We start from the raw sequence: 26,969 nt of genomic DNA, 5'->3' as shown, positions 1-26,969 counted from the left end.
CCGTAATATTCTCGTTTATTATATCGCTCGACTTTCTCGATATATATTTGATATATATATATATATATATATATATATATACATATATGGAATATATATTTCGCGAATCTTTATTTAAGTATAAGAAATTAGTGCGAGAAAAATTCAATTGGAATTTTAAAAGATCGCGACTGAAGAAAACTACCTAAGGCGAACCCTTTTCATTAAGCACGCTTCATTCGACCGTAGAGTCGTTAACACTCATTTCTCCGAAAAAAAAGAAAGAAAAAGAAAAAGAAAAAGAGAGAGAGAAAGACAGAGATAGAGAGAGCCAAAATAAAAGTTAGTCCTGCATGGCATTGCGGTTTACACTGAACCTGGCTGCCTGGCAGGGTGAGAGAGGTTAATTTTAACGAATTCAACGAAGCAAGAGAGGTCGGAGTTTAACAGGATAAGCTAATTGTGGGGTATTGGCTAAGAAGTCGAGAGAAATGAGAAAGAGAGGAAGAGACGAGGGTGAGACGAGGAATGGTAGAGGGGTTCTACTCTTCTTCACGGCACTAGTAGTCGAGGATCGTTAGCAGACGGCAAGCGACCGGAATCACAATGCAGTTTCTTACAAGAGTTAGATACTAACACAGGTCCTTTTACTATTTTCCAAGGGACACCAGTTCTTCGATCCTCGAAGACAAAATTAAGAAGTGAAAGATGCGAAGCGCAGGCATCTATCGTGACATTTAGAATGTACGAAAGCCAAATTAACTCTTCTCCTTAGAGGGAAAATTAAATCGTTTAAATTATCTCGTCTTACTTTACGAAGGACAATTCTTTCTCTCTCCCTTTCTCTCTCTCTCTCTTTTTTTTTTTTATAATTAGTAACAACAAAAAACATTTTCAACGCTTTCGTATTATCTGTTATTAGATGATCGAATCGATACTGATAATGATACTTCTTGAATCGAAAAGTATACAAAACGAAATGTATTTAGAACAAATTAATAATCTTTTGATATCTCATAACGAGTATCGTTAACCATATAATATTTCTGCTGATTCGTTTAAAATTGCGGAAGTCTAACAAATAAAAAATAAAAAGTCGATCGTTTTTAAATTCTTATAAAATTCGATAGTTTCGTGATCGTCATTCACGATCTCCATTCTCACGAATTAAATTCCCTATAAGAAAAACTCGTAAGCAGACGATCGATAATATCTCGAATTTTCGAGGATTAGAGATAATCGCACAGAGAAAAGAATCTCACATTTTCTAAATGATCAAAGTAGAAAAGTAACAACCGAAATAAGAGAACTAGGGTGAGATGGTCTACCTCGATCGTCGCTTTATACTCGAGGGCTTAGATTAAGTCCGCTGAGAAAAATCTATCCGCGCGTTTCCTCGAAGACGTATCTTCTACTGCGTTGGGGTGGAAAAGGTGGAAAAAAGAAAGCCGGCAATATGGCCGGCTCGTTGTCCTTGCTCGAATTTCTCGGTAGCGATATCCTCGGGATGTTTTTTTCTCTCTTTCTTTTTTCTTCGTTTTTTTTTCTCTTTCGACGGACAGAGATAGAAATAGGAAGGATAGGAGGGAGAAGAGCGAGCTGAGAAGAGCTGAGATCGGAAGGGTCCAAGAAAAGAGAGAAGCTTCAGGCTCTACGTCGCGTCGGTAGATAGGTAGGTAACTCAATTTAGATCGAGTGCCGAGCATTTGTTGCAGATCCTCCTCGGCTCTGAGCTAGGCGCGCTGGTAGTACCTTTCTCAGGCATCGTGGCAACCCCCGAAGCGTTTTTATTTCCTATTATTTATCTGGATAAGTAAGTCAGATGTGGCTCCGTTGGTCCCTTTCGTATTCTCTCTCAACTAACCTAACTCCTATCCCTCGGTTATCGATGTTACGCCTTTATGGAGACATATAAGAGAATGATTAGAATTGATGAATTAAATCATTGAAATTAGATCTAAGAATCGTTATTCTCGTCGATATACGATATGTATATCTATGTATCATCTCGTAGAACATATTGTCCGCGGTTTTAATAAACTTCAACCAAGTTTGAATCTTGAATAATGCTTAAATAAAGTATGAGTGGACACATGTAATTCATTTTTCAGCAGGACGCTGGTGAAAGAGATTAAGTACTATCATGAAAGTTCACCGAGTTCACGTTTCCTTTTTATCGGCTCGAATTAACGCGCATAAGCGAATTCGAAAGTTAACAGCCGACAAGCACGACGACGAGGACGACGACGACGACGACGACGACGACGACGACGACGACGACGACGACGACGATGCATAATAATCATTATGAGCCGCAAATGCGAGTATTCTCGAGACCGAACGTACGTAGAATAGTACACAGACATTACGAGAACTGCGAATGAGCGAGTAAAGAGCCGAAACGAAGAGCGAGAGTTGTACGAAAAGAGATAGAGAAAGAGAGAGAGCGAGAGAGTACGCGGAAGCATATTCACCAAAGGATTAATGTAACCGCGGAATGTTGGCACTGTTTACGATCAGCCCGATACATTCGGCGTTGGCAACGACGTGTTAAAGCGCCAACTCGGCTCGCCCAGTTACCGTGGATAATTAATTCTGCGCTTTAAACGAACGCGTTTTAAATCCAAATTATGCGTACATATGTAGTAATATCAAAGAATATAAAGTAGGTACGATAAGTATCTAAATGCAAAAAAAAGAAAGGAAGAAAATAAAAAAAAAATGCGACTTGTTAAATATCCATTCCTTCTTGTTTTCTATTCGATCGATCTTCGACAAATCGATTTTATTTTTGCAATATCCTACGATATAACGAACGTACGAGGGAAAAAGCTTACGAAGGATCGAACGTAATTTCGGTCTCGTTCGCTTTGTTCCTTTGGAAGAGTCGAAGAGTCTCGAGCAAGTGCATTGTTCGCGGACGAGATATACCTACCCTCGTAGGTCAAAGCTAGCTAAAGGTGAATAAAAAGAAAGAGTGTGTGTATGTGTGTGCATGTATGAGAAAGAGAGAGAGAGAGAGGGGGGGGGGATAGGTCGATTCTTAAAAAGTTCCTACTCGAATACCGGAAGAATCGGGGCGGAGAAAAGGGTTCGAGATAGAATAGTAGAGAGTAGTACGATGGGTGAAAAAGGGTAGGGACATTGTTTCAGCCGGTGTAAAAGGTGGTCCAACAACGAAACTGTTATAAGGGGAAGTGAGATGAGGAGAGGAAGTAGAGGGTGGGTTGGTCGAGGTGATGTCGGTGGTGGTGGTGAAGGTGGTCTACGGAAAGGAGGGACCGTAGGCCTCAGGGACGGCCGGATTCAGGGTGTGTTCCGCGGGGGTGTAAATGCCAAGTGAACAGCAGTTCGAGTGAACAGCCCTTCAGGACTCGCGGCGGCTCTCGACCTTTATAATCCGAGTCATAATTACTGGGCAGGCAGTAGAGCAGCGCCTCCGCCATCGCCCACCTACTGCCTACTGCCATACACGAGAGATTAATTGTTATTAATTATTTTCCCGCGGCGAGAGGTAATTGCGTCATCGTCCGGGTGCACACACACACACACACGTATATATATATATAGAGAGAGAGAGAGACAGAGAGAGAAAGAGAGAGAAAGAGGTAGTAGAAACGGCGACGTGTACCAACACCAACGACGAGCTTTAACGTTGCTCGTAACAGCGACGAACGAACGCCGTCGGCTTCGTCGTTTAACAATGAGGCCAACCCGCGTCCTTTTCAGGCCTGTCCGGAAACGGACCCTCGAAAACTGCAACTCCTCCTGCTGCTGGCTCTAGGTGCTCCTCTACTCCTACCTAACAACCCCCGTCCCGTCCCTCCCCATCCACCGAACCACCAGTTCAACCCATTCAACGGGCCACCGTACTCTTGTATCCGGTTAGATTCTTTCAACTGCACTTTAGCTTAAGCCCGTGACGATTCGCCTCTCGTTCCTACTATTACCATCTTCTATAGGTACTACCATTCTCTTCGCTAAGTTCTTCTTCTTCTTCTTCTTCTTCTTCTCCTCCTCCTTCTCCTTCTTCTTCTTTTTCTTCGCTACAGGCGAGAATTACGTTCAAGTATGTTAAAGATCTGCTTTTACGTTAAGTTCAACGAAGTATCCAGTAAGGTAGTAACATGGAATTTTCGTACAAGTTAATCGAAGGAAACTTTTGGGATCGTGAATCGACGTGAATTGTCTACAGATTTCTATGTTCTCCTTGCAATGATCGGACATTGTAGTTTCTATGTTCCGTGGAATAGGTCAAAGATTTTTAATTGTACTCCGTGGACAGATACAGAACATCGAGGCGTAACGTAAAAGTACCATCAAGAGCGTAACTTTCGTACGACACTAATCGTTTCGTTAACGGCTTACAATACGGACGACGCGTTTTATTGGATTTGCGGTAAGATCTACCGAAGGATCCAAAGACTGGACTGGAAGGAAGATTAAAAGAAGGTTGGTTATAGGGGTACGAGTTGCAATAAGGGGGAGAGTGGGAGGAGGCAGTAGTGGTATAAGGGCTACGCGTGGACTACGCGTGGTTTGTGAGTGAAGTGGGTGCAATATTCCGTGGCAAAGTTGAATTGCCTTAACGTATACGAAATGCTGGTTTGCCATAAAGGGAGCGTCTAGGACTCGGATTTAAGAGTACTCGGAGTATCGTAGGACGTAAACTATTCGTCGCACCAAGAGTTCCTTCGTTCGAAGTTGTTTGTTAGGGATGGAACATTATAATAAATCGGGAGGGTCAGATTGCCAAGAGAAAGGAGATAACTTCTTCTCGGGGCCCTTTCCCTTTTTCCCGTGCGAAGAAAATTGCCGATTGAGCGAAACGTCGAAATTTTGTCAGCATTTAAAATCTAAAATTTATCGGCGATTACTTCCACCAACCTTTCAAAGTTTTCGCCTTTCGAGGTAGTTAAGGGAAGAAAAATCAACAAAACGGCGGAGCAAAGAGGACAGATTATCGACTACCTCCCGCCTCCGGTATGTTTGCTCGTTTGATTTGCTTACGAAGGAGTAGAGAGAGCCTTCTCGTGGGGTCGTCGAAGCGGATCATCTAGTCGGTGGGGTGCGTAAGCTTAAGCTTGTACGTAAACGTGTAGGTCGAGAAGGAAGTTAGGAGGTGGTGGAGAGAGATAGGATGGGAAGAGTGCGGAAAGGGAAAACGAGTGTTGGGAGGAGCGGAATTTGCTTTGCAGAACGAACAAGAGAGGTAGAGAAAGAAAGATCACGCGGAATCACATACGTATACGAACCAGAGAGAGAGAGAGAGAGAGAGAGAGAGAGAGAGAGAAAACGGAAAAGAGGAACCCACTGTGGTGGGTGGGATGGAAGGGTGAAAAAGAGAGACAGAGAGAGAGAGAGCTGGAAAGACAGAGAAAGAGGAGATGGGGGATGGTGGACCGAGGCTGTCCGCAATTAAAATAATTCCCTTTCTGCCTGCAGCCGAGCGGAAAGAACTTACCAGCACCCTCACGCGGGTACCCCCAGGGTCCTACCTCTTTCTCTTCGTTTCTCCACCGACAACCACACTCCTCGGGCCACCTCTACCTCTACCTCGTCGTCCCTTAGCACCGTTCTGGTAAGCATAGCTATTTTAATTGTGTTGTCCTCCAGCAGGATGACCAGTCCGTACAGGGGTGGCGTACGGAATGAACGTGGCCGCTCCCACCTCTCTCTCTCTCTTTATCTCTCTCTCTCTCTCTCTCCGAAAACCCCGAGTATGTGGCTACGTTATTATGGTTTGCTAGAGCAAGAATTGCGCGGGTAGAGCTAGGATGAATGCATCGAGGGATAAGAAATTCTACTGACGGCTAATGTAATATTCCATCGGAGCGACGCGGAAAAGACGCGAAAAGAGAAATATGAATAATATATGATATGAATGGTATATGCTGAGACATTCACGGTATAATTTTTTTTTTCATTTATGGTAGAATGATTAGGAAAGAAAGCTTTGACTGAGACGAAAAGAAAAGAGGAGAGACACCGACGACCCAGGAACAAGAGCGGTAAACGTCTATAGACGTTTCAGTGAACGATGTACGGACGTTTAATCGCTCGTCGCACGCTTGAAATTAATCCGAGCGAGTTCTCGGTTAACCTTTTCAAAAGGAAACACGAAACGCGTTTCGTGACTGTCAGAAGAAACGATGGTAACCGGCAGCGGCAGTAGCAGCAGCAGTAGCAGTGGCAGTGCCAGTAGCAGTAGCAGTAGCAGTAGCAGTAGTAACAGCAGCCAACGGTTCCCAACGTTTCAACAAACGGGGCGTTTTGCATTCGCGGCTTTTCACAGTCGAGTCGAGTTGAGTCGAGTCGAGTCGAGTCCGTGGTCCGCGATGATGGCACGTAGTTGCCGCAACCACCATTGGTTCAAGAAGATCAAGGAGCTATCCTCGTTCCGTCTGCCGCGCGCAAGAGTGAGTGAGAATGAGAGAGAAAGAGAAAGAAAAAGAGAGAGAGAAAGAAAAAAAGAAAGAGAGAGAGAGAGAGAACTGACGAGGGCTGAACTACGAGAGGTACGAGCGTCCTGCGGTGCGGGGTAAGCGGTGCGGATTAGCGAGGGTAGGTACGCATCGCGCTTATTCAGTAGCTTCTTCGGTCTGAAAAAAAGAAGCGCGATTTTCGACTCGAAGAAGCCTTTCTGTGGATTCAACGACTGGGAGGGGATGGTTGGAGGAGGAGGAGGAGGGGGCGGGTTATGAGAACTCGAGAGCGAGACGTCGCGACGTTTCTATGTTTCCGGCTTACTCTCGCTCGAGAAGCACCACGCGATGCAAATATAACGGGGGGGGACGTTAGCTCCCGACGACGGCAACTCCAACAACGCTTTACTCGTCTTCCTTCCTTCCTTCCTTCCTTTCTTCCTTCCTTCCTTCCTTCCTTCCTTCCTTACTTTACTTTTTCCTTCTTATATAGGATTGGATACAAGCGATAAAGGAAATAGACGTCATATACATACACATCTAATCTCGAATATCCAGGCTTTTGATATAAAGAAATTATGGGATCGATCGATTATCACGCTCGATTGTCCTTCTCCCTTCGTATTCTTGTATCGCGCAAAGACGATAATAATAAGGGGTAAGCTTGCTTACGCGTTATTAGGGTGAATACGACACGTCGTCGGCTCGTTACGTACCAATTAAATACGTGCGGCCGGTCTGCCAAGGATATTAGAGGTATCCAAGCGTGAGTGGTCGGCCGAGCAAAAATAAGTAATTAGAAATACCGCGCATGGATAATATACGGCGCAATTAAGACCAAAAGAGGGCCACCTAGTCGGCACGAATCTCTCTCTCTCTCTCTTCACCATCCTCCTTCGCCTCCTCCGCCTCTTGCCCCTCTCCCACCCCCTCCCACCGTCGAGGTTGCCAACGGAGGGGTTGGTGGCGCCGTGTAAAGCGGGGTGGAGCCTCACCAGGATGCGGATTCATAATTAAACACGCCCTTAAAACAAAATCATTACGGCTGTTGCCGGCTGGGCCGGTTCTCTCTCTCTCTCTCTCTCTCTCTTTCTCTCTCTCTATCCGCGCTTGTCCTACCATCCCTCCCCTCCCTAGTCCACCCCCTTGGTATTCCTACTCTTCGCGCTTCGCCTCCTAGCTGGCTTATCGCGACGAAGAGAAAGATGGTAAGAAGAGACGTCGGTACCGCACGAAGGGGCGGCATGAAGCGGCCAACGGAGGTGGTTTCGTCGATGTCCTCTTCTATCCTTCTTCCTCCTCTCCTCTTCTCTTTTCTTCTCTTCTCTCCTCTCCTCTCCTCTCTTCTCCTCTCCTCTCCTCTCCTCTCCACTACTCTACTCTTCTCTTCCATCGTCTTCTTATTCTCCTAGACCACTGTAGGTTCTTCTACGTTTGCGCGTTCTATCGTTGCGCCTCCACCTCTCTTACGAACATTTGGTATAGCATGGGATAACGTAAATGTAGGTATATCACAACGCCGGCACGCCTTCGCCAAACAGAGAAGTACATACGTACGTTCGGGATTATCATCCCACCCGAAAGATATCACCGAAAGGTACTTTCGATTTACGTACTTACTCCCCGAGATCGACGATATCTTTACATCTTATCGATATCCTTGGCATCTTTCGAAAAATTATTTCCCTTTATTATATAGACGACGATTTTTATTGTCAAAATCGTTTAATAACATTTTTAGTAATGACAAAGTTAGTATACAGCAGAGTTATAGGATTGGATAGAATTCATTTCTATTGTAAATTTCATCCCCCTTCTCTTTCTTTCTTTCTTCCTTTCTCTCTCCTGCAAGTTAGCTGCTTGACTCACCTAAATCGAGCAAGTGGATTCTCCACTGAGAGTTATACAAAACGACGGACTAGAATCTCGAAACGACAGTCCCGTCTCCGGTACGACAGGGCGCCGCTGGGGTCGAAGGGTGGGAAGGTGGCTGCGCCGTGCTACCGAGGACGCTCCTGGATTGCTGGAGTCGGCGGACTCGTAGAGAACGGTGGGGGCTCGATGTTAGTTCCGCACACCTCTCCACGGGGTTGCGTCAGAGCTGCGATAGGGGGTTGGGCATGCGAACCTACCGAGGCATTCCTGGATTCAAATTGGTACCACCCACAGAGTCCATCGCGCCGGTCCGGTTTCGCCCTGCGAGAGAAGAGCCTTCGCTATTTTCTCCTACCGACTAGAAGCCGCTCGAATCTTTCGAGATCTTCCCCCCACCCATACACCCACCCACCCTTTACTATCATCCATTCCCACCACTCGAAACCATCGGCCGGTCATCGAGTACCTTCTCTGCGGATATTCGTTAAGAAAATAGCCTTCTCTTTCTCTCTTTCTGTCTTTCTCTGTCTATCTCTATCTTCTTTCTTTTATTTTTCTTATTTTTATTTTTTTTCCCCCTTTAATTTCGCGAACTTATTCGACGTACGAAACGTAGAATTCTTGTTGCTAGATAATTTATTAATCATCGATAGTATTATTGAAAAATTCCGATTACGAGAAGGTAGAAAAGAAAAATGATGGAGATAAAAATATATATATATATATAAAAAAGAAACAATACTGATAATAATAATAACAACAATGTTGGTAAAAGATTTAGTTGAAATTTTAACGGTGTCGTGGATACGGTAGGAAATCTAAATTCTTGATATTTCTAGGATCACGTAGCTCGTTTTTCATCGTGGCTATTGTCAGAAGAAGCAGAAGAAGAAGAAGAAGAAGAAGAAGAGGAAGAAGAAGAAGAAGAAGAGGAGAACAAAGAAGAAGAAGAAGAAGAAGAAGAAGAAGAAATAGTAGAAAGCGGAGACGAGGTAGAGGAATGTGAAAAGCAACGAAATGAAACGTTCGCAAACGAGTCACGATCTCCTAATTAGGAGGCTAAATACCGCTGACGTTTTTTGTCGTTGCAATATTATCATATTTAGTATGCGTACTTAGAAAGCCAGCTTAAATAAGCCCGGAGACCTTCGTACCACGGAAGCTTCCGGTGAAAGCACGAAGTCTAATAAGTTCCACTGGTCGAGTTGCAGGCGGACTACGCGCATCGTATTTCTGCACCAAGAGCTTTAACTTCCTCGTCCACGTGTTCAGCTCGTTTGGTTTATTCGAGGAATACGATAAGATACGACACTTTTATTTCTCGATCGGTCTATGATCGGTTTTATATCTCGATATAATAATTTTTTTTTCGAGTATCGAACGAGTACACACATCCATAGATTTATCTACGTTCTTTAGAACGGTAGAGAGGAGAGACCTTCGGTGTTTCCGATGCAACTTCTGCTTTCGATTCCTAACTCACGGGCATTGAAATCTCTTTCCTCCGTCTCTCTTATTTTACTGTTAGTTTAGCGTCAGGCTTGACGGAATGGATATCGATTTAAACGTGTATTTCGTGGATTTGAAGTAATTCGAATATTATTTCGAGAGGAAAACTAAGGAGGTACTTTTCAAGGACGGGGTCGATAAAGAAATTTTGTACGAAACGACGAAGAGAAATGAAAGCTTTGACTTTCTATTTTCTTTTCTTTTTTCTTTATTATTATTTTCTCTCTCTCTCTCTCTCTCTCTCTCTCTCTCTCTCTCTTTCTTCGTAAATCGCGCGAAAATAATAAGGGTAGAGAAAGAAAAGAAAAAGCAGGTGGTGTAGGTGAAACCGTCCGGAGATTCGGGCTATACCGGTGTTTCTAATTTAGTGAGACGCAGGGACTTTGCGTCTGAGGCCGAGGCTAACTGCTAATTTAAGGGTTAATTCCTTGGGAGACAAGTTGGCAGAGTTACGACGAAAATATTCATGGCATTATGCATACGCTTAGGCGGACGTGGCGTCACTAATAAAAATTAAAAAGTCTAATTGCGAAAGGTCGCCTTAGCGGCATTAAGACTCCTATCAATTTCCTTCGTCTTCTTGCTGTTGGTGTTGCTTTTGCAACACCAACGACCGTAGACCGAGCGAACTTTTCCTCGCATTATAATATTATTCCCTAAAATGTTGCATTTATAATACGATCTTTTGCGCTTCTAGACAGGATGGCATAAGAATGAGACATTACCTTAGAGCATTAAATATTTACGGTCTATGTATTATTCACATACTTTCTCTTATCATTTCCCGATGGCTTATGAAAAATACCTATCCCGAGCATCACGTTTCAATCTTATCGTTATATCAAAGTCTAACTTAATTTTAACACCTACACACACACAAACATACATGTCTGTGTATATATGTATGTGAGTATGTGTGTGTGTATGTGTGTGTGTGTGTGTGTGTGTGTAGGATTCGAATGATACTGATAACAAGAAAAAAAAAAAGGAAAGAAAAGTAGATAAAGACGACGATAGAAAGAATGTAATGTAAGCGATACGCTTGGGGAGTAGCATTAGAACGAAATACGTTCACCCTTTCTTCTATCTCCTTTTCGCGTTTTTCATTTTTAACCCTTTAGAGTGACAAGAAATTTGATTTGTCCTTTCGAAATAATTATACGATGTGATTTATTTTTTATTAATATTAATTAGATTTATGAATGTAATAAGTAACGTTAATCGTTCGGATCAATTTATAATTGAAACGTTCGATTTACCATCTATGGAGATAATAATGATTAGAATTATTGGAAAAGATTAGAAAAATAAAAAATAGATACTATATCTTTCAAGTTTCCATCGTGTTCGGATAAGGTAATTAAGAATCATAACTCGAACGTATAATAAAGCGTCCATAACGAGCATCTATCCTCTTTGCAGTGCAATAACCCAAGCGCGAAATCGTTGTCATTAAAAGCTATGAGGGTAAGTTCCATCGTAGTTTTACGATAGTAGGAGAGCATGTTGGTCGGAGTGTTACAGAAAACATGATAGGGGGTTTGGCCTTCTAAAAATAAAGGAAATTTATTTGAGTAATTTGAGTGGAAGCCGAGAGAGCGTATGTTCAGAAGGTGCAATCGTGTCCCTCATCTTGCAGGAGGATCTCTTGGGTAGAGGTGCCGGCACCTTTTGCTATCGCTATCACTACTACTAGGAGCAGTAGAAGTAGTACCAGTGGCAGTAGCACCACCACCAGCATCATCACTACTACTAGGATCAGCGACAGTGTCGTCGACGAGAGTGGCAATATAGTTTCCCTAATGGCGCTTTAAAAAAATCTTAAAAAGACGATATTAAGAATGTGACTAAGGTGGAAAGAGGCCGATGAGAAGGAGGAAGAAAGGAGGGGGCGGAGTGGAGGGTAAAAAGAAGAAAAAGAGGAAGAAGAAGAAGGTGAAAGAAGGAACGAGAGAGAGAGAAGAAGACAAGGTCCTACCAAGTCGGAAGGTGTCGGAAGTGGAGGGTTTTGAACGTAGCTCTCGTTGTAGAGAAAGAGTAAAAGAGAAAAAGAAAGAAAGAAAGAGAGAGAGAAGGAGAGAGAGTGTACGAGGAGTCTGGTTAATCGCCCTAAGACAACCGGAGAAATGAGTGAACAGTGAACGCGAGGGATGGGATGGGGGAGGTGAGTTGGTTGTCGTAGGAGGAGGGTCGGCCCGGGGTGGAATTTAAAAGAGCGTCGAGTGGCAGGGAAAAGTGGGAGCAGGAAAAAGAAATGCGAAGAAATTAAAGATGAACCTTCAACGAAATGGGGCGTGAGTTTATATAAGGGTCCTCTCTCGACTCGAGACTTTCGAGACACTCGTGCTACTTTGCGACTCGCTTTTATACCCGCGTACGGTACGTCCATCTTTGTCGCGAGTCGATCGACCATTCCTCCCACCCTTCAACGAGAAAGAAAAAGAGAGAGACAGAGACAGAGAGAGAGAGAGACAGAGAGAGAGAGAGAGAGAGGGAAAGGGAGAAAAAACGAGGATAAAAGTCGAGCTTTCGCAAAGATACCTCTACCTCTAGATACCTAGGACGACGATGAGATTGGTAGGTAGTCTTAAGAGCGATGGATAAGGTTACAGTATTTTACCGAAGCTTACGAAAGAAGAGACGACGATCGTAGTAGATACCTACTGAATACAAAATATCAATCAGCAGCCATTGGAATGAGGGAGGAAGGCAAAGGACCGACTCTGCGAGAAAAATACTCGGTAATTACAACGAGTCTTCCCTTTTTTTCCCCTTATCGACGATGAAGTCCCCAATCACGACGAAATTTCACTCCTGCTAAGAGATTTCGATTTCTTTCCTTCTCTTTTAATTTCTTTTTTTCTTTCTTTCTATCTTTCTTTCTTTCTTTCTTTTTTTTTTTTTTTAAGAACGGCATTTCTCCCACCCCTCCCTCCTCCTCCTATTCTTCTTTGCTTTAGAGATAAAATAGAAGGGATTATATTTATCATAAATATTTCATTTAAGTGTTTTTTTCAACGGCTGGATATTACAAACACGTATAAAACACAGACAACGATCTAAACATTAGATTCTTCGGTTCTCTCATTCTTTTGTGTGTGTGTGTGTTCTTAGAGCATATCCCGAAGTACTCCCTTCGAGGTCAGAAAAATCTACGTTCCTTCGTGCAAAAGGGGAGGCACGCCGTATTATAACGAATCCTCACGGAAATTAAAGGAAGGACCTTTATGTATTCTCAAGGGAATTCATACGTAGCCGGTTAATTACGAAATTCAAATTAACGCGAAAAATAGCGGATCCTGAGGGTTCCCCGACGTTTTTTAAGGATCTACCTTTTTAAGGCTACAGACTCGCCTACTTATTACGTTTCTCGGTGGCTCGTAGTCTGCCAGTCCGTTATTTACCCACTCGTGGTTTTAATTATCTACCTCCGTACTCTTTACAACGGACAAAAAGTAATCTTGAAAGTATGTGATAGAAGTTTGTGAAACTCGCCGAGCGAATGTCAGCGACAAAGTCTATTGACATATAACTAATGTTTACTCCGATATTATTATTTTATTAATCTCTCATATTTAAAGTTTCATTTTCTTTCAAATAATTAAACCTTTGTGCTTTAAGATGGGACGCGTATCCTGATAAAATAACGCGTCAGATTTTCTCTCTCCGTCTCTCTTTCTCTCTCGTTCTTTCTCTTCGTACTTCAGGTCGACACAAAGCAACAGAGATGAATTTATCTTATACATTTTGCAGAAGGCATTGAAGGAAAGGGGTCGAGGGAGGATAGTGGGTGGGTACCAAGGTTGTGGGCTGAAATACGAGGCTTTAATCAAACAGAACTACTGAATTAACTGGCTGAGTTTCCACGACAAAGGTGTACTTTCGAGGCATTGCAAACGCGTTGTTCATTGGACACGTTGGTTTCTACCAACCTATTCAAGATTATTACAAATTATCCGAAATCTAGGAACGTGTTGGAGTTGGAAGTGCAACGAGTACAAAAAAATAAAAAAATAAAAGAAAAGAAAAAAATTAAAAAAAAAATAATAAAAAACAAGAAATTGTACAAAGCCTATAAGAGGCGTTAGCGCGTTTTGGATCGTTTAACGGTTATGCAATGCACGGTTATATTCTGAAATGGTAAGAAACGAACGGTTAGCGGTTAGCTTTTGCGAGGGGCAAATACGATGCGATCGTATAAAGAATACAGAGAGAGAGAGAGAGAGAGAGAGAGAGAGAGAGAGAGAGAGAGAGAGAGAGAGAGAGAGAGAGAGAGAGAGATTTTGTTCCAACAGTAATACTGAAAATGTCCAAATGTAGAGAACAACATCTTGGAACCGATGCTGATGCCCTAGCAGATGGGATACCGAGTTGTATAGACGTTACGAGTCGACATAAAAAGTTATAGTTACGTTATAATAATCCATGTATATAGCACAAAGGGAGGACCATAGAGAGATGTTGGAAAAGGGGAAAGGGAGAGGGAAAGAAAGCGAGATAAAGCAAAAGAAGGAAAAGGGAAAACGCTTTTATACGTCACTGCGGATGTAAATTCGTAGAGCATGAACGTCGTAGGAACGCCACGAGAGAATTTGACGATTTATTGGGACGTTAAACGTAAGTCTCGATTATTGGCTGGTTTAATGGGACGTAACGAACGTTGGAAAGTTAACATTCGCGAGTAGAATAGTTCTTCTTCGGCGGCTTATGATGGATACACATACGTATGTAAGTAGATAACATATACGCGCGTACTTATATAAAATCCTCTAACGCGAGAGTCTTAAGAAAAAAAAAAAAAAACGAAAAAAAAAATAAATTTATACCGATATGAAAAAGAAAAAAGAAGAAAAAAAGATTGTTTTCGATTAATATCTGTATCCAAGCAAGCATCGTCGGTTCTGATCATTCGGATCATTATGCAAAACGTTATCGTTCGGTTAACGATAAAGTTGGAAATAAACGGAAATTACCGAGGCCATCTTGTAATTATACGGCTAATAGGAAGGTAATTTACTGTCTCGAACTCGAGTTAGCAGGAACGAGGAAGCAGCAAGGAGTACCCCGGTAGGAACACTCGCGATGGTGTTGGAGTTAGTGGTATTAGGTGGTGGGTAGTCGATGTTAGTATTAGTACGTCCGTGGGCCACGTAGCCGCGGCCTTCGCGGAAAATTAAAATAATAAACGGCATCGTTAGGATTCATCATCTGATTTTAATTTCCATTCCGAAATGATTGCGCATTATCTCCCAGCCGCCGTAACACCGTTTCTGGATTTACTGCCGAGGGCCAGAACAGACGTTTCCAGGGTGCGCATATTCGTCCGTTTCCCTGTCTTACTCGCCCTCTTCTACTTCTTCTTCTTCTTCTTCTTCTTCTTTCTTTTTTTTCTCCCCTCTTTCTCATCCACTCCAATTTCTTATGCTTCTTCCCAAAGCTCCTTCCTTTTCCTCTTTCGTTCATCTTCGCCACCACCCACCACCGAATCTTCTTCTTTCTTTCTTTCTTTCTTTCTCTTATTTTTCTTCTTTCTTTTTCTCTTTCGAGTCCATCGCTCGCGGCAATTTAACGGAGAAGAAAATAGACGTTCGAGGTAACCAAAGTTCGTTTAAACTTTTTGTTACATCATTACTTTTCCTTAGGGACCATACTGTACGATATCCTTCGAGATCTCTTTGATTTTATCTCAACTCTCAGGATACTCTATTATATGTAAGTAAGTATTTTTATATGAATATATAATGCGTAATTGAAAAGCGAAAGAAAGGAAGAAAGTTTGCAACGACGATTTTTTAATGAAAAACGATGCACGCTCTGTTACTTTGTTTGCGCTCCAGACAAAACCCCTAGTCGATATTACCCTCGTGTTATTCGAAGCAACTTTGTCGCTTATGGTCGCACCCTACAGCGAGTTTTTACGTTTGAATGTAAAAAACGTATAGACGTTCGTGTTTTTAAGTACGAGAGAGAGAGAGAGAGAGAGAGAGAGAGAGAGAGAGACTTGTTTTGAGAGATTTAATAAAAATGAAATATAATTGTTTTCTCGACATTCAAACAAAAAAAAAAAGAAAGAAAAATTAATTTTATTCAACCATAAGATGTTTGAATTAGTTGACCATCGTTAAAAGAAATAAGCCTGTCCCTGATTGTTAACGTCGTGTTTATCGCGTATCGCCCAGGAGGATCATTAAAAAAATGTTGGCTTTTTTACGTTTGACGATGAAAAAATACGAGGAGAAAAGTGGACGTAAAAAATGGTACTCCGACAATTTGTTTCGAAATCTCCCTCGTAGTTTCTCCTTGTCGTTTCTACGAGCCACGAGCGTTATCACGGTCGGCAGACCGTGGAAAGCGCGTGTGCCTGCTGTCGTCCAGACCGGGCGTACACCTATATTCTATATATACATATATATTTGTACATATATATAGTATATATACATATATATGAATACGTGGATACATACATACGTGCACGTCCTGCATCGAGAGTACGTCGCGACGATTTTGAAAAATAAAGTTTATCGCCTTTGCCTTGCCGGCCTTCCCGTCGTTGACTATTTCGCCAATGTCTACTCTTTCTCTCTCTCTCTCTCTCTCTCTCTCTCTCTCTCTCTCTCTCTCTCTCTCTCTTTCTCTCTCTCTACAAGTTGTATCCATATAATGGAACGACCCACGGAAAAATACGAAAGGCATTATGCTCGCGCCGGTCTCACTCTATAAGTGTCGACATCATTTTTATAGTTTAACGGCGGGTGTCCGCATCACAGGAATCCGCAACGTCATCCCTCTTCAAACTGTTCCTTCGCTTGAAATTAACTGACCTTGTATATTTTTAAATAATACATCCCCGGGATATATGACTACTTTACTCTTATTCGATTCGTTTAAATAATTCACGGATATCTCCGAATAAATAAATAAATAAATAAATAAATAAATAAATAAATAAAATAAAATAAATATATCGGTAATTAACGTCAGAACCCAACAACGAGATAATATCTCGTTGAAGTCTTGACCAAGGAAAACTACCCTCCATACCTAAGTCCCTCCCTCCCTATCCTCCCACCACCGATTCTAGCTACTTTGCTGTCACACTCGCATGGGATCGTTCGCCGCCGTTCTCCTCGCGTTACCGTATAATTTAAGTGTGCCAACGAAGACACGGTGAAAACCGTGCTACGCCAACCATTATCATGGTAATTTGTTAGAAACAAACATTATAATTCCAGTGAGCTGCAGCAGGCTACGTTATAGCTATGCGTCGCGGTGCTAGTCGGATAGGGTGGTAAAAGAGGGAGTTGAAGGAGGAGGAGGAGGAGGAGGAGGAGGAGGAGGAGGAGGAGAAGGAGGAGGGATTCGCGCTCTTTCGTTGCCGAAAGAGAGAGAGAGAGAGAGAGAGAGAGAGAGAGAGAGAGAGAGAGAGACATGGAGACAGAGACAGAGATAAAGATAGAAAGAGAGAGAGAGAGAGAGAGAGAGAGAGAGTACCAACGGTGTGGTACTTTTGTTGAAAAGGGGTTGGGCAAGGGTTGAGACTTCGTACCTAAGTTTAAAGGCGTAAGATCTACCGTGTTTTGGACAGTGTCCATTGTCTTCGGGTTATTTATTAGAGACGGTGCCGTTGGTCTCGCAGACGCGGCGAAGACCGGGCTAAGATGCCGTGTTCTACCGTATAACAGAGACGGGATTTATACCTTCCTCGTATACCGAGACGCAATTATGCCACGAAAGGATGAAACCTCTCTCTTCTCTCTCTCTCTCTCTCTCTCTCTCTCTCTCTTTCTCTGCCTCTGTCTCATTCTCTATCTCTCTCTCTCTCTCTGTCTTTGCGCCAACGCGACCATAGACGTTGAACTCTCGCGTTTCATGATATTTACTCTTTGCCGAGCGACGAGTGCGGGATTAGTAAGCGAATATATATCATGGTCTCTCATCGAATCTAATCTATGTAGAACAAAGGACAAGGCCACGTGAAAGGTTCCAAGAAAATATTTTATTTACGAATCGATAATAAATTCGCTGAAACGAACTAACGTTTTAGCGTCGTTCTTATCTTTAATAATAATTCTGGATAACGTTTGATCGATCGAGGAATGGTATGTTCATGACGTTGGTCAATGTAAAGCACGTTATTGGAAGAAAGAGTCAAGACGTGGAAATTCATACGGGGATGAAATAAAAAAAAATGAGTTAGACTAAAGACTCGAACTCGGCTAAAGCCGAAGTTATGTTTTAAAACTCGGAGATCTTTTGCTCGAGGTCCGACGGGAGATACTCGAAGACGCAACCCAGTGAGAGGAAATAGAGTGGTAAGAAGAGAGAGTGAGAAGAAGATAGAGATAAAGAAAGAGAGAGAGAGAGAGACGAGAAGAGAGAATGGACGCCTTCAACGCTGGAAGGGGTAAGACCGAGCGGTAGCCACTAAAATCCGTCCTCCTCTGTGCTAACTTCCTGCGAGAGGTGGAATCGTGGAATTATTAGATATGCGACCGCGACTGTTCGCCTCTCCGACCGGCATTATTAAACTTAGTTATGAATGCCCATTAAAACTGTAAAGGAAATGCATTAGCTCGCCAAGGCATCCGAGAACTGACAAAGCCACCCCCTGCGGAACGAAAGCCATTCAGTTCGTCTAGAAACCCAAGCACCTTCCATGTTCCCTCTTCACCTCCACGACGATTCCTTCCCAAAACTCATCCTTTCATTTCTCTCATTCTATTCCTAGATCCGGAATAAGGTAACCGGATACGTAAAACGATCGAGACTACGGGGATTCCTAAGATTTTCGCGGACGTTACTACATTATATAAAGCGAAAATTCCTTTCCCTCCTTAAATCTTTCCTTCGCCCTTCTTACTATCTATCTCTTTCCCTTTCTCTCTCTCTCTCTCTCTCTCTCTCTCTCTCTCTCTCTATATATATATATATATATATATATATATATATATATATTGACAAAAAAGGAGGGAGAGAGAGAGAGAGAGAAAAAAAAGAAAAAAGCGGAAGGGAAGTTTTCTCGCGTCGCCTCGTCGAGAGGTACATTTTTCATCGTACGAGGCTCTCACCTAAAAGCATAGGCGTTAGGCTTTTCTCGAATACGTCCAAGAGATTACGAGCGCGTTCACGATTAACGACGATTCACGATTCGCCATTACTGGACGAGAGAAGGCATATACACGTATACAGAGAATGATGCGTCGTCTATCGTACGGAAGATAGGGGTGAGTGAACGGGGGTAGAGGAGAAGTCTCGAGAAGTCTCTTCCGCGAACATCCCCCGCAATAAGAAGAAGAAGAAGAAGCAGAAGAAGGGGGGTTATTAGCGTAGAATTATTGTCATTGCGAGAGAGCTTCGCCAGCCCTTTCACTCTTCGCTTATAGGCTATACAACCAACGATAATGGAGAATATACTGTGCGAGGCGTATCGTGTTGGTTCTGATGGTATTTGGTAACTGACACGATAATGTCTGTATTTGTGTCTCTACGTGTATGTAAATGTATGTGTGTGAGTGTTAGCGCTTAATACGATGTAGTTCTCTACCCGATCGTGGGATTTCGACGCTCGCTTCCTTCCAAGACGAAGGATGTTTCGCATTTTAACGGGCACCCTTGACAATGGGAACTCTCACCCTCATACCGCACCACACCGCACCGCACCGCATCCCTTCGCAACGCAATACCACCCGCTCCCTTCCTTCGGTCATTCTCGTATACGACTCTTCGCGAAGAAGACAGATAAAGGAAGTTACTTCGAGGATAATCCTTTGGTCGATCTTTCGTCTTAACAAATAACCCTTTTGTAACGCTCACCTACGTCTTCTCTCCTCCGTAATTTTATTATTGCGACTCTTTTTATATTTATTATCGGAGAAATAAATAAAGGAAACGTCAATACTTTTTCTTCTTTACGTATACAAGTACATAGGTGTATGTATGTATCTATGTATATAGGTATAATAAACATCCCTCGAAGTCTAACACTCGAAGAGTTTCATTCGACGAGAAGGGTAAATCAAAATAGATGTTTGTTATCTCGACGTTTGTTACTTCTTTCATTTCATTCAATTAGTAATGACAATTTTGATAAATGACAAGAAAGAGTGAAGAGCAAGCATAAAGATAGAAAGAGTGATAGAAACTGAGAGAGAGAGAGAAACGTTTCGAGGAGGGTGGTTTGTTAGCTGTACGCATTCGAGTCTCGGTACACGCATATCTACCTATTAATAAATGAGTGGAGCGAGGTGCGAGATTGTTCACGCACTCTTTCTTCTTTTTCTTTATTTGTTTCCTTTTTTTTTTCGTTTTCAAGAGCGTGACATTCGAGTGTTCCTAGCGCGTACGACGATAGGGCTGCAAAGGGAGGGGGTAGGGGTCGGCAGCGAATAATGCGCGAGAGAAGAGAGAAAATGTATCCGTACCGGAGCGCGAACGAAATACGAATACGCGTGGAGAGAGAAAGAGAGAGAGGAAGAAACGAGGGGGTTTAGGGAGAAGGGGTGGGGAGAAGCGGCCGATGTCTACCACAAAAGCCATTGTCCGCCACTTACTGAATTCGTCGAGCCTCCCTTCCTCCTGACTCCTCTCTTTCTCTCTCTTTCTCTTTTTCACTCTCTCTGTCTCTCTCATCCACTCTTTCTCTCGGTTTCTCTCTCACCATCGTCGCGTATACAAGGTTTCCTCTCTCTCCTCTCGTGGTACCGATGTAAAACACTTCCCGTGAATTTTATTGCACTAGGTACGTACATACCACTCTTCTTTATACGGTTATACCTACCTACCTCTTGTCCTCCAACGACCCAGCGTATCTCAAAAAGTATCTCAAAAAAATCTATAATATAAAGTTAATCCAGCAGTGTGATATCTTCAAACGACTTTACGGATAAGAGATGAAATATTCAATAGTTAATATCCTATAAAAGCTGGATAGATCGATTGATCGATTATAGAAATTTAAATAGATGCACGTGCTTCACGTTTTCGATCTGTTCGTGTAATTTTTTATCTTTTTTTTTTTTTGAGAAGCTAATCTCGTTTCCTCTCTTTTCTCTTTCTTTCTTTTTTTGTTGTTTTTATATAAATCTATAATTTCTATATACATATGTATACGTATAACATTAACCTAGTACTATCTTCAAATGACAACGAATAATGGATGAAATGTTCGATAGTAATTTACAAAGACGAATAGATCAATTTAAACAGATATCAGGAGATCATCCATCATGCTCATGTGATCTGTCCCTATATTATATTTTCTAAAAAGCTAATTTCGTTTCCTATCTTTTTTCTTCCTTTCCTTTCCTTTTTGAGAGAAGGTAGTTTCTTCCTCATACTTTCTTTTTTTCTCTTTTCTTCTTTTTGTTTTTATGAAACTCGTGTTTCTTTCCAGCGAACGAATTGAAAAGGTCCGAGGGTTAGGTTGCCCCAACACCAAGTGACCTTTCGCTTTTACGTTTGCTTATACTTTTCGGCGAAAAGCCGAGCAGTTCTCGTAGATTCCACTCTCTCTCTCTCTCTCTCTCTCTATCTATCTCTATCTTTCCCCATCTTTCTATCTCTCTCCTTCTTCCTAAACGTGTGCGCCACAGACTCCCGACGTGGGAACGCGGCACCGTACTCACAAACGTCACCGTAAAATTACTTTTTAATTATCGTCGAGCGGATTTCGCTTATTACACGATATTCCGTTCCTTTCCTCTACCACCTGAGACGGTCCGGAATTCGCTCGGATTTTCTATCCCGGTTCGCGACTACGTTGACCCTCGACCCCAACCGGAGTCGGAGTACTACTTTTAATTTAGATAAGACTGTCCTTTTTGCTGGGTCTCGGGGCTCGCATAGCAATTAGAAAAGCTCGCGTGTCCGGTGGGATAGTGGGTGGTGGTGGTGGTGGTGGCGATAGAGGGGTGATAGTGGGAGGAACGGTGGGTGGTTGGGTGGTTTGGGTAGAAGGTCGACCAAACCAAAAGGAATTCTTTTATTTTTCGCTAAGTATGCCTTCCTTTTCATTTCCATTTCTATTTCTACTTCTAGTTTCCTCTCTCTCATTCTCTCATTCTCTCTTTCTCATATTCGTATTAAATAAGGATGCTCGATACTATCCATTTTTTTCTTTTAATCTTTAATCTTCAATCTCAGATCTTCGTTCTAGAAAGAAATCGAACTTTATCAGAAACGATCCGGACATATTTAAAAGAAAATTTTAATCAAAGTTTAATCAAAGAAAATACCTTAAGGAAAATTTCGAACTAGAAAGGAGTAAACGTCTTGTATCGCTTCTTGTCTCTATCTTCAGACTTACTCGCGAAGTAAGTAAGTAAGTAAGTAAGTAAGTAAGTAAGTAAGTAAGTAAGTAAGTAAGTAAGCAGGCAAACAAGCAAGCAAGCAAGCAAGCAAGCAAGTAAGCAAGCAAGTAAGTAAGTAAGAGTTTCGAGAGAAGAAAGTATTATTCTCGCGATCGCCAAGCGAATGGGTTGGTTCTAGAAGAACGTTATCTCGGCGACAGCTCGGACGATTCGTTTGCCCGGCGGTAAATTCGCGAATTAAAGAACTTATTCCATTTGGGCAGCCAAAGGGGTGTGAACGTTTTCGCGTTCGCATTATCTCTCGTAGCGCGGAACACCGGGATAGAAGGACGGGACGGAAAGGGAAAAAGGAAGCCCTCGGGATAGAAGGGCTCCGTTATATATATATATATATATATATATATATATATATATATAAAACGGAGAACGCGCTTCGAGGGAGAAAGAGAGAGAAAGAGAGAGAGAGAGAAAAAGAGAGAAAGATAGAGGGAGATAGAGAAAGAGGGAACGCGTTTAGACGTTCACCCCGTTCCGCTGGTAACAAAGATAACTCTATGCAATAAAAATGATTCAAAGTTTCCCGCGGCGGACGGTGGTTCCGATGGCGGAGCGGTTGACAATGGTGCGTCTTTGTGTCTCCGTCCCTCCCCGCCCTCCATCCACCCACTCACCTCTCGCTACGCTACCTACAAGCTCTCCCTACCACCCCTCCCACCCTCTTTCCATCCTCATCACGGTTACTCTCGCTAGCTCTTTTACCTCCCTTCCCCCTCTCGGCAACCCAACTCCGCCACCGCCTCGTCCGTATCCCGCGACACCTATCTTCCGGTTTAAACTCCTGCCGGTCTCTGCGCACCACAGAGGAACCTTGCTAACTTTTATTATTTACGACCGATATTTCAGTCGGCCAACTCGGCTGATATACGGGCTTTAGGATATTCTTGAATTACCTGAGGGCCCTTGATAAATTTCTTTCACGAACCGACTTGCTCAGAATAAGAGCAAAAGAGAAAAGAGAGAGAGAAAGAGAGAGAAAAGAGAGGGACTATCCCCTTATTTTTTTCAGAGATTCTTCTCGAAAGACAAGAAAGACGAAGATTATTTCCTAGGATCGATCTTATTTCTTCGTCTCGTCTAATCGTCCTCCAACGAATCTATTAAGAAAAACTTCTCTTCTATTCCGAAATTATCGAGATTAATCTTGATATCATTTCTTGTAAGATACGTTTTTGTCGTTTAGTAGAGTTGAAAGAAAATGGTTGAAGGATAAAATCCAAGAGATAGAGAGAAAGAAAAAAAGAAAGAGAGAGAGAGAGAAAAAGAGAGAAAGTATCTAGAAGATTGTAAAGCATTAGAAAAGGACTCCTTTGGGAAGTTGCGAAGGTAGAGGGACGTAAAACAGATTTGTAACGGTTAGTGGAAGTATACGTTTGGTACGTTACAGTGAAGATAGAAAGGATTGTACGGATACGGATAGCTATTTGGAAGAAATAAAACAGAGAGAGAGAGAGAGAAAGAAATTGAAGAAAAGAGAAAGAAGTATTGAAACAAAGAAAGAAGATAAATAAAGAGAAAGAAAAAAAGAGACAAAAATATATCTTCGTCATCCATTGGTTTTTCATCTGTCTTCGGTACCATCTTTATCCATCTATGTATTTTTATCTACTAATCTACGATATATCTATCCTTTCTTCCTTCCTTGTTCCTCTCTGAACCCTCTACTCCAAAACTCTTCCTTCTCCTTCTCCTCCTCCTCCTCCTCCTCCTCCTCCTCCACCCCTTCCACCTCCTCCAAACCTCTCCTACCACCTCCACCTCCACCATCTACCTCCACCACCCTGTGAAGGGTCTGAATTTGCATTTTATTCGCAGCGTGGACCGCGGGTTCGTGGGTAACGTTCTTCCGCAGCGCGGACATTTATTTTAATTAAATTACTCCGGAGCGTCGAACAACCCATTTCCTATAAATTATCCCCTCACCGCTCTTTTGCGCGACGCGGCGAGGCATTAATGTACCCGCTGATCCCACGTTGTGCCATTGAAATGAAATAAAAGCACCGGCTAGCAGAGTACGAAAACGTTCTGGCCCATTCTCACCCGCGATTCCGTTGAACGGCGCTCTACTACTGTCGCTTCCCTTTCATTTACCACGTAATCACTTTCCGCGAGTGTGCGTACGACTACCAAAGACCGATTAACGACTGGTCAACCAGGGTGAGAGAAGATCCTTTCTATAAAGATAAACTATTATGTATGGGAGGTTTACTCGGTAGAACGTATTTACGATTAATCGAATACGAAATATAATTTAATATAAAATACACATATATATATACATAGAGTATATGTATAATATATAAGTAACAAATATGTGTATATTATATATATTATATTGTATCATTATGTAGAGTATATGTATTTAATAATATATATAATATTATTATAAACATATATATAATATAATATATAGATATCGAATATTTATTAAATATATTCCATTATATATATAATATATATATATATATATGTATATATATGCATTTATACGTAATAACGTTGCTATTAAATTATTTCTTTCAGGTAAACGCGTGTGCCGCCGCATGTGCATAGCTCAGTGCAACGCATGCGCTATACACGCAAGGTTACTCTATACAGCAGTAGATAAACACAACCTCACTTCACGGTACGATCTTTCGGTACGGTACATTGTAACGAGAAGCGATTCGTTTGAACAAATAAAGAATATCAAAAGAAAACAAAAGAATAGAGAAAATTAATAACAATGATAATAATAACTGAAGACTCCTTAACTAACCTGATAACTAACATCCTCGTCGAATTTACCGCGCGTAGCACCGACGTTCAACGTTTGCACGCAACACTTGTCCGCGTTCCACACGTACAACACATCATCCCGAATCTCCAAAATGTTATGCGTCTCTTTCGTATTACCGGACAAACTTCTTTTTAACTCTTTGAACAATCGTTTCTCGTTTAAGTGCAATGGATCGGTACACGAGGACATATTTTCCGAGGATACTGCTATGAGGTTAAGACGACTGCTCAACGCGCGCGGTAACATTCCGAGCAGCTGACGAGCAGGCTGGCCAATCTTGTAACTTTCAAAATCTAGTAATCACGTGATTAAATTGGCGCTACATCGTTAAAGATTTAAACGCGTTTATGAAACTCGCAGATCGTATTACTTCTTATTTGTTTATAGGTAAATATATTTTTATTTCGATAATTATCCCAACTAGATAAATAAGGATGAAATTAGTTTCGTTGATCATTTTTCTTTTGTATAAAATTTGTTAAATATTCGTTATGTAAATGAAAGAGAAAGAGAGAAAGAATTTTAACATTTTGTAATTATAATTGTTGTAAAAAGAATCTTTTTGAGATAGCATCGCGGAAGGAGAATTAATTTTAATTGAATAATTTAATAAGAATTTTTGAATGAAGGAAGGAAAAAAATGATAAAAAATGAATTCACATTCAGGCCCCGGAGGGATTCGAACCCTCGATCTCCTGTTTACTAGACAGGCGCTTTAACCAACTAAGCCACGGCGCCGTTGTTTCTTACGTGAAATTATTAAATTTTTACCATGACTATACCATCTTTACTTCTATTAATTTATTCTAATGTAGTATGTAATGAAAATTATTTATAATTCATATTATAAATTCTTAGATTCATATGCTTGTTCGTTCACTTTTTTATATAAAATATTACATTTATTTACTTATATATTTCTTATTGTATAATATTATATCATTATTTATTATTATTATTATATAACGATTCTACGATCTTTATCACAATATTTCAAGATTATTATTATTTCAATATTATATTATATATATCATTATACTATATATACGTAACTGAAATGATATCGATATAACCTATTCATTAATCATAATGTAAAACTCATAATATAAAAATCAAAACATAAATCATAATAAAATATAAAATAATATCGTCAATACTCAATATATATATATATTGAAATAAAAAAAAATAAGAACAAAAAATTTCGCCCCCGGGTGGGCTCGAACCACCAACCTTTCGGTTAACAGCCGAACGCGCTAGCCGATTGCGCCACGGAGGCGACTTGACCGTCATTTTCTTAAAAAAGATAATATGCTACCGATCTATGTTCGTCAATTATTCACTTAAAAAATTTGTGTAATTCGTACGAATTCGCACGTTCCGGTCGTGACAACTTACATATCAGAAATCGTATATATTTATAACAATAAGTTTTAATAGTCTCGAATACTAAATTATAAAACTACTACTTTTCCTGAATACATTTTCCTAAATTGTTTCCATGCCGAAAGTAGTGCCACGCGTAGTAATAACAAAAATTGTAATATACGGTGACTCGGTGAAGTGATTGTTTCCCTGTATTCTGTCAAAGCGTAATCTTTCCAAGATAATCAACATAATTATTCTTCCATTGTAGCGGATTATTTCGGTATATCAATCCATTCCTGATTTTCCATAATTTTTAATACAGAATGTTTAAAAGTGAGACGAAGTTCAAAATTAATATATACAGTGACAATCATTTGCATATGTACCCGTGTGTTAACATGTTTCATTCTTCATTTGAGATCTAATTTTTATAGATATCGATTCGTAATAATTTATTTCTAGAGTTTGAGTTAATAGACTATTCGTTTTGCCAGTTTTTACGATCTTATATCATATTTTTAATGTTTCGATATTCTCGTATAATAGATCGAAGAATTACGAGTTTCATGGGGGGCCATTGTGTAGATGGCGACTGTGCATATGCGGGGATTCACCATCCTTTTCTTACTAATGATATAATAAACATTTTGAAGTAGTCAAGCGACAGCA

General features: G+C 41.4%; 1 protein-coding gene and 2 non-coding genes across 3 annotated transcripts in view; all 3 read right to left on the bottom strand.

Moving 5' to 3' along the window:
* Nucleotides 1-25,194, bottom strand: part of LOC127070241 (nuclear pore complex protein Nup88) — a 56,923-nt gene extending 31,729 nt beyond the window's left edge. The window contains exon 1 of the mRNA XM_051007960.1: nt 24,912-25,194. Coding sequence (XP_050863917.1) covers nt 24,912-25,178 — 267 coding nt within the window. The 5' untranslated portion in view covers nt 25,179-25,194. The remainder of the gene's footprint in view (nt 1-24,911) is intronic.
* A 402-nt stretch (nt 25,195-25,596) lies between these two features.
* Nucleotides 25,597-25,670, bottom strand: Trnat-agu (transfer RNA threonine (anticodon AGU)). Its single transcript has one exon. It is a non-coding gene; the product is annotated as a tRNA-Thr (tRNA).
* Nucleotides 25,671-26,137: 467 nt separating this feature from the next.
* On the bottom strand, nt 26,138-26,211 carry Trnan-guu (transfer RNA asparagine (anticodon GUU)). The gene has a single exon. It is a non-coding gene; the product is annotated as a tRNA-Asn (tRNA).
* Nucleotides 26,212-26,969: the final 758 nt, after the last annotated feature.

This window comes from Vespula vulgaris, chromosome 17 (genome assembly GCF_905475345.1).
Source record: "Vespula vulgaris chromosome 17, iyVesVulg1.1, whole genome shotgun sequence".
NCBI classification, from domain to species: Eukaryota; Metazoa; Arthropoda; class Insecta; order Hymenoptera; family Vespidae; genus Vespula; species Vespula vulgaris.
This window is presented reverse-complemented; position numbering and strand designations above follow the sequence as displayed.